The sequence below is a fragment of the Sabethes cyaneus genome, chromosome 3 (assembly GCF_943734655.1).
Source record: "Sabethes cyaneus chromosome 3, idSabCyanKW18_F2, whole genome shotgun sequence".
Lineage (NCBI taxonomy): Eukaryota > Metazoa > Arthropoda > Insecta > Diptera > Culicidae > Sabethes > Sabethes cyaneus.
Window position 1 is genome coordinate 50569567 of NC_071355.1, and position 12803 is coordinate 50582369.

Consider the following 12803-nt stretch of genomic DNA (forward strand, 5'->3'; position numbering starts at 1 on the left):
GCGGGCTGTCGGTAGCTCATGAACTGTTGGTTTCGTGAACGTGCTGCGCAGAACAACGCTACGAGACTGTGTGCTCGCGAGTGTGTCGGTAGCAGAAAGTATGCACACTACCCCTGGGTACTCTAAATTCGTCGGTGAGAACCACTATCCATGCCCGCTTGCCATTTAGTATTATGCTTCTAAGCAAGTTGCGCAGTTTTCTTAGTTACTTTAATAAAGACTTAAGGATATTTCTTTCCCGCACTCAGTCAGAAAGCGAACACATCACTGCTTCATCCATCAATTCTTCTGTTTTAATATGTATATGTATATATCCATCCACGAATCCTCATCAATATATAAACATCTAATAATTATCATATATAGGTTTATCTCTCCTTACGTTTGTTCTGCATCGTCGGCGGCTCGTATATATATACACTATACATCGACATTTCACGGTGTCCGTCTACAGTTATTGTTACATCTCCGCTAGTCCTGTTTCACTTACCTTAAATTTTAATACACATTTCATATAGCATTCCGATTGTTCAAATTTTGATTATTCCCTTCTGCAAACTCTCCTTCCACTCTTCCTTCAGCAGCGCCCGATCCGTCTGTGTCTATAAATTTACATATAAAATATTCAGTTCCTTCACGATTTGCATTGTTTGTCTTTTTTTTTTTGGCGAGCAACAGCATTACTGTGGCTGCTGCTGCTGCTTTATGTTTTTCGCTACGATGGCCTATATTCTACAGGGGGATATTCCAAGCCAAGCCTTGAATATGCGATTGGAGGTGTGAACTCAGCAAATGAAGTTAATGTTGATTCAGTTGATTGATGTGACTGTTGAAATAATTTAAAACGTTTCCGAACTAAACAGTTTAACATGCCCAGAGAATATTTTGCAGCTGCATTAGAAATTAACCCGGATCGCATTTCCAAGGTTAGACTGAATGATTTTTTCTTATTCACAGGGGAAAGAAACCTTCTTTTTTTATTCCATATTTGCATTTATGATTATGTTGTTACTGTCATGCTATTGATTGAGTGTGGCATCGCTAGTACGCACGGACAGCAGCTCAGCTACTAACTACTGCGAAGTTAGCAACAGTACAGTATTGGAAACCCAAGCAAGTTTCCTTCGTGCGTGATTCAGCTGCCTCTTGGTGAGAAGCAAGAGTTGAAGATCTGAACTTTGACGAAAGTTGCACATTTCAAGACGGGCTATGGAAGGGTTGCCCCTTCTGGCGCAGGACATTTTGAACGGAGGACCACGCCTCGATATGTGTAACCTTCGATATGCATCAGAATAAAACCAATTTGTCACTAGCAAAGCAGTATCATTAAGTACATTATCTACTTCTGCCAAAAGACAGAGTTTGCACAATTTTCTCAGATGCATTTGATTAAGTGTTTTTTTTTTTGTTCTGTCTATGTCTGTCGTCCAGAGTATATATAAACTTTTTTTACTTATAAACAGTTCATTACTATATATAGTCAACAGCCATGTAGAAGTTTTGTTTTGTTGCTCTTATACGAACAAAAAAGTTCAACGGGACATAAAAGTTCTCTTGTATAAAGATTCGACCTAAACTCACAACAAAGTCTAAAGGAAACGATCTAACACTTTGCTGCTAGCTTCAAACTGTTCAAAAAACATTACACGAAATACGACAACAATTCTGCTATCAAAATCAATCAATTCTTTCCGCGAGATCAGCGTCTAATAATCAACGAAAAAATCCAACAGCTTACTATAGAATCTCTAGAACACATAACAATAAAGTTCATCTGTTAGGAGGATTCTCGAAGGTGTCGGCACATCCTGGCGATGGAATCGGGTGGAGCGTTGTGCATCGGATATCGATTCATGCGGCGGAACTGGTTGTATTGCAGGAGAACGAGGAGCACAGGGAGGATCAGCTGTTCCACTACAGCTGATCTTCATCCTATAAGCCACAGTCGAAGCTCTCGCCCCACTCACTGTACCGGCTGTCCTGCTTCTGAAGGCGCTGCTGACATGCCTCCAGGTAGCTGTCCTGGATCCGGTACATGCCACTGTTGGCCTGATACATTAACGTTTCCAGGATGCGCTCATTCTTAATTGCCTTCGACGGAAGGACGATTTTGATCAGTTCTTGCGGGGAAATCCGGTGTAACTTCAGATCACGTGCCAATCGCTCCATAATGCAGCGGAACTCCACTTTGGCGTCCGTTTTGGCCGATGCTTTCGATTTCACCTGCTCAAAAATTAAAAGAAAAGATATAGTGTCATAATTTTAACAAAATAAAATTGATTTGCACCTTTTGCTTTGCCCACGCTAGCATCGCTTCAAATTTGCGCACTTCAGGAATCTCCAGATTGCGGCACATGATCATCTGCACCATACTTTCGCTGAGCGTGAGGAAATCCGACGTCTGAAACAAGGCGTACGCACGGGTTTCGACGAACGCCAGAATCATGTTCACCAGCTCGGAAGCGGACGTGTACCGCCAGTAGTAGTTCTCCAGCGAGGTCAACATCGGACAGACGACGTCTATCCGTAGGAACTGTTTTGCGTGATGGAAACAAGCCTGTAACAGCTCGGGGAGATCGTAGTGTTCCGCGGCACAGATGAGACCTGTCAATCACAATCATGTTTTAATTACAATCCGATTACGTATACAACTAGCAAATTACCAGGGATTGATATGCACGTCAGTGGACAGCTGCCGGTATGTAAGTAATCCAGCAGCACTCGGAACGTCTCGGGATCGAACTCAATGATGGTGAACTCAGTCTGTGCTAGCTTCGCTCGATCCACCTTCTGCGCGTCGGCACACACGGACAGTCTTGGAACGGCCAACTGGTTGGCATTGGCCTTATTTTTGGAACTACTCTCTTTGCCATCCTTATCTGTAAAACAAATCAAACCAATAACATCGAACCCGCCAGACTATGCTAACAGTGAAAACCTAACCTGAACAGTCCTGCGAGGAAGCCCACTTCTTCTTGTCGTCGGCATTAAGCTGGGACTGCTGTTTCCGAATCGATCGTCCCCAGCCGGCCGTGATTGTGCCGAGACGTGAGAAGGCGCGCTTCACCATCGGCGACGAGGGAACACTTTTCGGTCGGGGCGATTCGATGTCTGGCACCTGGAGAAAGTTACTGCTCTTCGGTCGCTGGTTTTGCGGCGACAAAAGTGTTGGCGCTGGCCGTGCCAGCAGCTCGGCGACCGGAACTTGGGGTGATCCGAACCCGGTTTGGATGCCATACAGCATTTCCTGTGCCAAGGGATATAAAATTCGTAAATTTCAGTCACTGAAAACTATGGAAAAATACCTGAAAAACGCGACTCCGCACGCCGAGGATGGCGCGGACGCCGATGAAACGGGCCCGCTGTTTCGACTGCTGCCCGACCAGGAACACCACATCGAATAGCTGTGCGTTCTGAAGACACGACGGTTCTGAGTTTAAAAATACGCGTGTAAAATCCTTCGCTAATTGATCGTAGTCCTCGAACTGATCTCTAACCGAATCTAGTAGCGGTGAAGAAGGCCTCATGTGTCCTGCGAAAGGTGCAAAACAAATCAGAGCGCGGTGTTAGATTGGAGGGTTTCGATTCGCTTTCGTTAACGACGAACGGCGGAATACATCGACGGTGGATGTGGGTTGGGGAGAATGGTATTAAACTTTGATCCGCCGTAACGCGATGGTCCAGTACGAAGTTCGGTTATTAGATTAACCCCCACAACCTTCTTTCTAATAAATAACATTTGATTAAATTTGAGGGCGCCCAATAATAAAGTAGTACATATGCCTCTAAACCAGGGTTAGACTACAACAGAAGACTGTAAAGTCTAAAAAAACACTTTAAAACTTTAAAATTACTTTACTAGTCTTCAAGAAGCCTAAAAATGTCTGAAAATGCTTAAAGTAATCTAAAAAATATAGAAGCAATCTAATAGCCGTCTAAAAAATCTAAAAACAGTTTTAAAGAAGTTTTCAAGATATCTACAAACAGTCTAAAAAAAGTCTAACAGAAGTCTAAAAAAGTATAAAAGAAGTCTAAAAGACGTTTGAAAAGACAAGTTTAAATTAAAACTAGAACAGTCTGATAAAGTCTCAAAGAAGTATACTGCTGCTACTGGCATGTCTGTCCCATTTATATAGGAAACTTCATAGATAATGGGACTGTTATGGGTGTAGCGGTAGTATAAAAGCTACAGTTAATGTCTAAGGGGCCCAAAAAAATTCTGAAACAATTCTAAATGAGGTCTAAAAGATCTCTAAAACTAGCCGTAGGGAAGTAAGGAAGGAATCTAAAACAAGGCAAAAAGAGTTCTGAATGAGGTCTCAAGGAAGTCAAAAACATGTCTAAAAGAAGTCTAAAGAAAGGGACTAGCCGGTTTTCCATACAAAAAATGCCCCCGAACCTAATTAAATTAGGCAATGATTCAAACAAAGTACTTGACCTGGGGAGCATTTTGGCAAATTTTCAAATGATTAGACGCCATCTTGAATCAGTAATGGCGGCTAGAGTGAATTTCATTTTTCGCAATTAACTCCGAAACCATAAAAATCTGAAAAAAATCACAAATGTTATGGTCACTGCAGGACACATTCCCACTGTTTTTTGCGAATATCACAGTAAAAAAATCGAAAAAGTTTTCAAGAGCTTTTTTTTTCAGTGTTCCAAAGATGGCGCCGCTTTTTTTCTATCAAAAAATTGTTCAATCAAATGTATAAATAATATGGTTTTTTTAGATTTTAAGAAAATGTGGATGGCGGTCAATTTTTCTTTGAAAAGTTCAAGATTAAAATTGCTCTTAAATGTAGTTCAGGAATACATCAATAGGTTACTAAACCAACATACTGCTTACACTAATGATAATTTATGATGGCTGGTAGTGCTTTTGAAATAAGAATTGTGTTTGTATTTGAAATTTTATTTCCACAAGATGCTTTTGAAAATATTTTCGATTTTTTTTACTGTGATATTCGCATCGGAAAATTTCCAAAAAACAATGGAAATGTGTCCTGCATTGAGCATAACATCTGTGATTTTTTTTTTCTGATTTTTATGATAATTGGTTTCGGAGTAAACTGCGAAAACTGAAATTCACTCTAGCCGCCATTACTGATTCAAGATGGCGTCTAATGGTCTGAAAATTTGCCTAAATGCTCCCCAGGTCAAGTACTTTGTTTGAATTATTGCATAATTGCATAAATGCAAGGTTCGAGGGCATTTTTTGTATGGAAAACCGGCTAGTTAATTTAAAGGTAGTCTAACAGAAGTCTAAAGAAAATATAATAAAAATCTGAAAGAATTCTAAACGAACTTCTAAAAATAATCCTCAAAGCATACGGTGGAAAAAAGTTTTAAATGAAATCTAAAAGAATTTTAAGAGAAGTTTAAAAAATATTTCAAATAAGTATAAAAGAAGTCTGAAAGAAATCTAAAAGAGGCTTAAAAATTACTAAAACTAGTCATAATAAAGTCTGGAAGAAATCAAAAAGATGAAAAGAGTTCTAAACGAAGCCCAAAAGAAGTCTAAAAGTAATCTAAAAAGTATAAAAGAAGCCTAAATGAAATCTAAAAATAGTCTAAAAAACCTAAAAGAAAGCTAATCAAAGTTTAAAAAATTTAAGAGAAGTTTCAAAGGAATTAAATTGTAGTCTACAAGAAGCCTAAAAAAAGCATAAAAGAAGCCTAAAAGAAATCTAAAAGTAGTATAAACGAAGTCTAAAGAAGTCCAAAATATGTCAAGAAACCGAAAGAAGCCTAAAGATGTCCAAAATAAGTTTAAAAGAAGTCTAAAAGTTTAAAAAAGTCCAAAGCATGTTTAAATTAAATTCTTATTCTAGGTCTGATAAAAGTCTGAAAGCAGTGTATAAAAGATATCCAGAATAAGTCTTAAGGATCTCAAAAAAGTCTGAAATAATTCTAGGTGAGGTTTAAAAGATCTAGCCAAAACTAGCCATAAAGAAGTCTGGTAGAAATCTAGAATAATGCGAAGAGTTCTAAATGAAGTCTAAAAGAAGTTTAAAAGAAATCTAAAAGAAGTTTAACAGAAATCTGAATGAAGTCCGAAAGTAATCCTAAAGCGGTTCAAAAGAAGTCTTAATGACATCTAAAAGTAGCTTTACAAAGTCTTAAAGACGTCTACAAAAATCTAAAAGAATTTCAAAAGAACTTTAAAAATAATCTCAAAGAAGTTTGGCAGGAATTTAAAATAGTTTTGAATTAAGTCTAAAACAAGTCTAAAGAAGTCTAAAAGAAGTCTGAAAAAATATGAAAGAAATATAAAAGAACTCAAAGATTGTCTTAAAACGTCCGGTAGGAATCTAACAGATTTTTAAATAAGAATTCTAAGAAAAGTCTAAAAGAAGTATTGCTGGTTACAAGGAAGATTGTCCAATCAATAAGTGCGCAATCGCTCATAAAGTGCTATTTTGGCTTAAAGCGTTTCGGTCCCTTCGGCGCACTTATTGCTTGGAATGCAACGAAAAAGTGCGCCGAAGATACCGAAACGATTTAATGCAGGATCGTATTTTTATGAGCAATTTCGCACTTTGGATGGTATAATTTTTCTTGCAATCAGCAATATAAAAGATATTCAAACCCTAATAAGGAACCCTAAAAAAAGTCCGAAAGAATTCGAAGAGTTTAAATATCTCTAAAAAAGAACTAGCTATAAGGAAATCTGGAAAGAATCTAAAAAGAGCAAAAAGAGTTCTAAATAAAGCCCAAAAACAATTCTGAACGAGGTTTAACAGAAGTCTATATGAAGTCTGAAAAAATATAATTATAAAAGAACTCTAAAAATAATCTTAAATATGTCCGGTGGGAATCTAAAAGAGTAACGAAACTAAAATGAAGTCTAAAAGAAATTCAAAAAAAAAGTTTGAAAAAATCATGAAAGAAATCTAAGACACCTAAAAAAAGTCTAAAAGACGTTTAAGAAAAAGTCTAAAATAAGTTGAAAATAAATCTAGCAGAATTCTTAAAGAAGTCCGAAAGAAGTATAAATGATATACAAAACGAGTCTTAAGGAACTCCAAACGAAGTCTCAAGAATTCTAACTAAAGTTTTAGACAAGTCTAAACTAAGACTTCTATTAAGAAGTCTAAAAGAGGTTTTAAAATAATCTAAAAAAGTCTAATAGCAGTCAAAAAGAAGCCTAAAAGAAACCTAAAAATAGTCCAGAAGAAGTTTGAAAGGAGGGTTCAGTCCCGGTGTAATGGTTAGCATTCACGCCTCTCACGCCGAGGACCCAGGTTCAAATCCCAACCCCGCAGAAGTCACGAATGACTTAAGCTGTTAATGTGACTATAATCCTATAAAAAAAAACTTTGAAAGGAGTTTAAAAGACATCTAAAAAAGTCTAGAATAAGTCTGGAAGATGCCTAACGGAACTCCAAAAGAAATCTGAAAGAATTCTAAACGGGGTCTAAGAGAACTCAGTTATTTAACCAACGGTTATGACGAGGCCATTCCTCCTATAAATAGCAATCAATGCACTAGTGCAATCGTCAGCTCAACTTGAAGTGTAGAAGAACTTCTCCAGCATGTGTAGTCACAATAATTTTCAAAAACTAAAATATCCCGGTAATTAATCCCTGATTTACTGTCGATTTACGGCCTTTATCTGTTCTGTTATTGACATTCCTGCCGCGCAGGTTTGAGTGAACATATAACGGGTGGCAACTAAAATTTTGGAATTTTTTTTCTCAAGCTGTCAAAAAAAGACAAAGATACTTGAAGAAGATCTGATTTACCAAAATTGAAGATACATTATCCATTGTTGAAAGAAACTTAGTGTACATTTGAAAACAATTCGTAATCGGCTGTTCGGCGAAGCTTTCGTTTGGCGTCGAAACAGGAGCGTTGTACGGCCTTCATGTCAACCTTACGAATGCATCTCTTGATTCTACCAATCAACTGTTTGGAATTCGTGGCTCTCCAGTTATTTTTGTACATCAAGGAACTCAAAATCCTGAAGCAATCTTCGATTGGGCGCACTGAGACAGATTTTTCGGGTCGTGGTTTGTGTTTTTTTGGCGCAATGCGATGATGCTCTATCCGACCAAAACACGTATTGTCCATCTGCATGATGTTTTTGTAGAAACGGGATCAAACGGAATCTCCAAACATTCGTCTGCAACACCTTAATTGATAGTCAAACCAGACGACTTGTTGTTGAAGAAATGAGAAAGAGAACGATGTCCTTCTGCGTCCATAAGTTTGGCTGGTCTTCCACTACCTTGCTTGCGAATAGTTGTTGGGCATCTTAGGATATGGTAAACAGTCGAAGCCGCAACATATTTGCTTTCTAAATGTTGTACCACATACTTTTTGCCGAGATTTCCGTTGCAGTTCGTTGAAGGGTACAACGCGCTCCCGGAATGCTTTTTGTTTCGACGCCATTTTTAGCAAAACTGGGCAAGCATAAACAAAACCAAAAATATTAACATAAAGAGGAGAAAGAGAGCTAATACATACATACTCTCATTTCTCTCTGAGCTCTTTTATTGTTGAGTATAAGGGCCGCGAAAAAATTCCAAAATTTTAGTTGCCACCCGTTAGTCAGTGATATAGGTTCGATTGGCAAGGACCTGTTGGACTTTGGGTTTGGTCGATTCAAAGGTTTCACAAAAGAATAGTTTCGGGTGATTGCCACTGAATCTGCTCTGTCTAATCATCGATACGTAAATCAACTTTATCGGAGGTTTCACTCTATCGTTCCGAGATTTACACCTTAAGGACTGAGCTCGAAAAAATTCGGACACGGAAATGTTATTACAATAAAATTATAAGTTAGTTCGATTTTAAATGTACCGTGTATATCCAATCAGCGAATTAGGTTTTACTACGTTCCTCCCCAAGTAACATTTTGGGTTTTTTTTACGCTCTTATGATGGCATTTAAGACCAAAATTAGTCATGAAGAGTACAATAAAACTTACATTGTTGCTTGAGTCTAGTTGTTTTCATGAACAATTTCATAAAACCGCATATAAAACTATAAGCTCTACTAGAACTCTCTGATGACCGCTTTAAAACTGCCTTGCGACCAAGTGGCCCGCTCCTCAGAAGGTTAAGAAGCAGATTAATAGCTCGAGTCGGTTTACCACGCTCTGCAAATCAGTAATAAAACCGATTGTGCTTTGCAGCTTGACCGTCAGCGCTATAACTTAATGAAGCTTTTTGCTTTGTTCTACAAAGCTATTAAGTATAAAGCATGCTCTGGTAAAAAACGAAAGTAAATACCCGTGAGCAGAAATGTAAAAGTTCTATTGTCGGACCATCCTGCTCGATTTTGTTTATAGCGACCATAATAAGTCCGATAGAATAAATAATAAATTTTCAGCAGTTTCTGAGTCTTGCAGCATATGCGTATTAAATTTTATTGTGCATATAGTACGATGATAGGTGGATATAACAAGCGCGCCATCGAAGTTTTGCAATTTTTGAAGACTATTTGTTTGAACCAAATAAATAAATTTAATTGGTCAGTCTCAATTTCTAGCAAAATCATTCTAGTTGTATTCAGTGACTTTTTTTCTGCAACGCACAGTTTGCAAAATACCTAGGAATGGCCGAAATAATTAATAGCAAAATAGATATAATGACCGAATTGCAAGCAACCGAATTACAAATGGCCGAATGTCATATTCGGTCGAAAATATTTAATGGTTAAACATGCTAAAATAGGCTAAAATATGCTTTAGAAAAGTCAGCCTCACCTTCTATTTACGTTTGGGCACGCCTGTGTCTTAATAATACCAAGAAAAACTAATATACATTCCAGGGTCCACTCTGTTGAGAGCAGTATTGCCGTGCTGTGTTCTATTAAAACCTTTGGAGAAGCTAGGTGGTCTCAAATTGCTTCCTTACGGAACGCCACACGTATAAACAAGGGGCAAAGAAACGCATTCTGCGTTCTTCCAGTTTGGTAGAATGTTAACCATGACACACGCTATGTCCGAAGGCACTTATTAAACATGTACCTCCGATTTTTCTTTACAGGATGTTAGTATATTCTATCTTGGGTTTTTTGAAAAATTCAAATTTTAAGTTATTTATTTATTTACTGTTTGATGGGGCTTTCAACCGTTGGTTGGTTCCCCCCAAAAAAATTTTTAGTTACCATAGGAGTCATTTCCTAAGCGATCTTACCCGTTGTAATCGACCACCTCCGATTTCAATCAAATTTGGTTTAATTGTTCATTCCAACCCCACATTTAATTTCCCAAAATTTTTGACGAATTGATCAATCCCCCTTGTAGTCACATGCAGTGAAAAACGAATTTTTTTTCGAAAATCTGAGAGAAATAGAGAAGTGGCATTGCAAGGGGGATTGATCAATACGTGCAAAACTTTGAGAAATTGAATGTGAAACTTCACTGTTTTACAACCGGAGCGAACGACGAGTTTGTAAAAAATTGTATAATATTTTTTAAATAAATTATTTCACTTAAAATTTGTCTGTGTGATGAAATAGAGGTTCAAAACTATATTACTGCTTTTTTCGATTCTCTTTGGTACACAAAAAAATCAATCCCAAAGCATTCTAAAAAACTTTTTCGGCATGTTTTTCGAACACGTTTCCTACAAAATATTTTATAAGCTGTATTATGATTGTTGTTTTCTCAAAAAGTAGAGTACAATGAGACGAGACGTTGGTAGTAATTTGGTAGTGCTAGTTTAATAAACACGTCAAAAATGATGGGTGTTTCGCAACCGGAGCCGTTTCACAACAGGGGACAATCCCCTACTTTTGCGATTGAAAATAAGGCTACGAAGATGTGCATACAATCCGGGAATTCGCCATGGGCAATGTGCGGGAATGATGATGTTGATGGTCTACAGGTACCAGGGAGTCCTTGGACACCAAGGTTATTCAGCTATAGGTTTACTTGATTTATCTTCAAGAAGTCTATGACAACGATTAGGGCTGTACTCGTAGAAGCCGTTAGGACCAATGTCATTCTTGTCTTTGCACCATACAAAGCGAAACTAATTTTAATCGCCGCACACGAGGACAATATCATTTTGAGAAGCACTCTTCCAGCGTTCACGGACCGTACTAATGATTTTTTCTATTAGACCAACTGACCAGTTTTTGTCGTAAGGAAAACCTAGCAAACGTTCTGGACTTGGCTGACTTGCTCCGAAAGACCAAGTTTCCTGGGACGTATCTCGCCTTGATTGAGATTTTTATCATCCCAGTTGAATGTTGAAACGCCCAGTGAAATACTCAGGTAAGAGGTACCTGTTGGCATAAACGAGTCGTAATAACAATTAAAAGATCCTCGACAGCTGACGTCAAGCTTGGTCCGCTGCCCTCTTACGTTCTGGTAATAAAACCACACGTCATCACATCAGTTGCCGTTTGTTAACAAACTAAAGTCTATAAAATGAAAAAAATTTTATTCCTAAAAATTTGTTTTGACCCTAACATAAACGCTTTGAATAACTATAACACTGTCTGATTTGCACCAAACCCCATTCACTGTTCATCAACTACAGGAAATGTCATTGTTAGTAGAGTCAGGATTACGCGAACATGTAGGACACAAAATAGGAAGGGTTTTAAGTATGCATAGCATAAATTCTCCAGTTTTATATATATCAAAAATATCGTGAAAAAAAATTAAGTTTTGAGTCACGGTGATTGAATTATTCATGTCACTCGATAGAGTTCAATTGCTCGTTCACTTCCCCCTTCGTCGTAGCTGCACATGGTAGCTTCAGTTGAAAACCGCCAGAATATACCTTCAACGACTACCCAGATACGTGAGCGGAAAAACATTGCTCCAAAAGATAGACGAACGTCATTCATTGTATTCAGAGTGCAGAGGAAAGCAAATATTTAGAGTGCGGAAAGCATACGAGCAAACAGACAGCAAGAAAAAGCTACACTGCCCATGGATGCATAGTCGACGTAACGACCAGCACCATGATTGTTGAGAAAACACATTTTTATCGTGAAAAACGTTTAAAGCCATATAATCTTTGCTATAAACTTTTTCAAACGAATAATCTGTCCATTTAGTAGAGTTTATTAATCAAAACAGGACTGATGGGGTTTTATGATTCATTCCTCATTTATTGTGTTTAAAAAATGCGAACGCCAGTTTATGTGAATAAACAGACTGTTTTTTGAACGATTATTCCCATAACTTGGCGTAAAGCTACAAAAATAAATAGGTTGCTATGCTGATTGATTATGCGAGGAATTACGTCAACCATTAGCATCACGTGAAACCAATAGCAGAGAAGCTCGATTTTCCTAAATTTCTCGAATATTTTCGAACAAACATATGTTGTTTGAGTATTGGGCATGTGAACAACATAGTTAAGAGTGCGTAGGACCGAAAAAGTACATTTTGGTTATTTTGGCTTTTACGTCAACTATGCATCCATGGGCAGTACAGGGTACAAAGCAAGAGCAGAGCAGTTGGCTAAGAAAACGAAAGTATTTCAGTTTCAGCACTTGATAGATTATGGCACACTAGTTCAGACAATTGAACCAAGATGGTCATATTTCCTAGTTTTACAGAGACATATGATATACCGTGCGCACAACTGAGCTATGAAATACATTAAAGGCTAGTGGAAGCGTTCAGTCTATGCACAAAAAACAGAGCAGAGTTTGAAGCAGATAGCTGAAATGGTAGTGAATCTGAAGCATTGGTAGAAACTAGGCTACGCAAGAATGTGGAAGCTAAAAGAGCCAACAATTTTGAGTAAATCACTGCTGAAATTATTTACGGTAAACGTGCCAACAATAGCATCATTAAGCAACATTTATAAAATTTATATTTTTCCCAC

The 12803-nt window shown here is 37.8% G+C and overlaps 1 protein-coding gene across 1 annotated transcript in view; it reads right to left on the reverse strand.

Annotated features, from left to right (window-relative positions):
* Positions 1 to 1932: 1932 nt before the first annotated feature.
* The window catches only part of LOC128741879 (uncharacterized), a 99679-nt gene continuing 88808 nt past the window's right edge, over positions 1933 to 12803 (reverse strand). The window contains exons 10-14 of the mRNA XM_053837982.1: positions 3306 to 3532; positions 2944 to 3247; positions 2664 to 2879; positions 2288 to 2604; positions 1933 to 2223 (exon numbers count right to left, since the gene is read on the reverse strand). Coding sequence (XP_053693957.1) covers positions 1933 to 2223; positions 2288 to 2604; positions 2664 to 2879; positions 2944 to 3247; positions 3306 to 3532 — 1355 coding nt within the window. The remainder of the gene's footprint in view (positions 2224 to 2287; positions 2605 to 2663; positions 2880 to 2943; positions 3248 to 3305; positions 3533 to 12803) is intronic.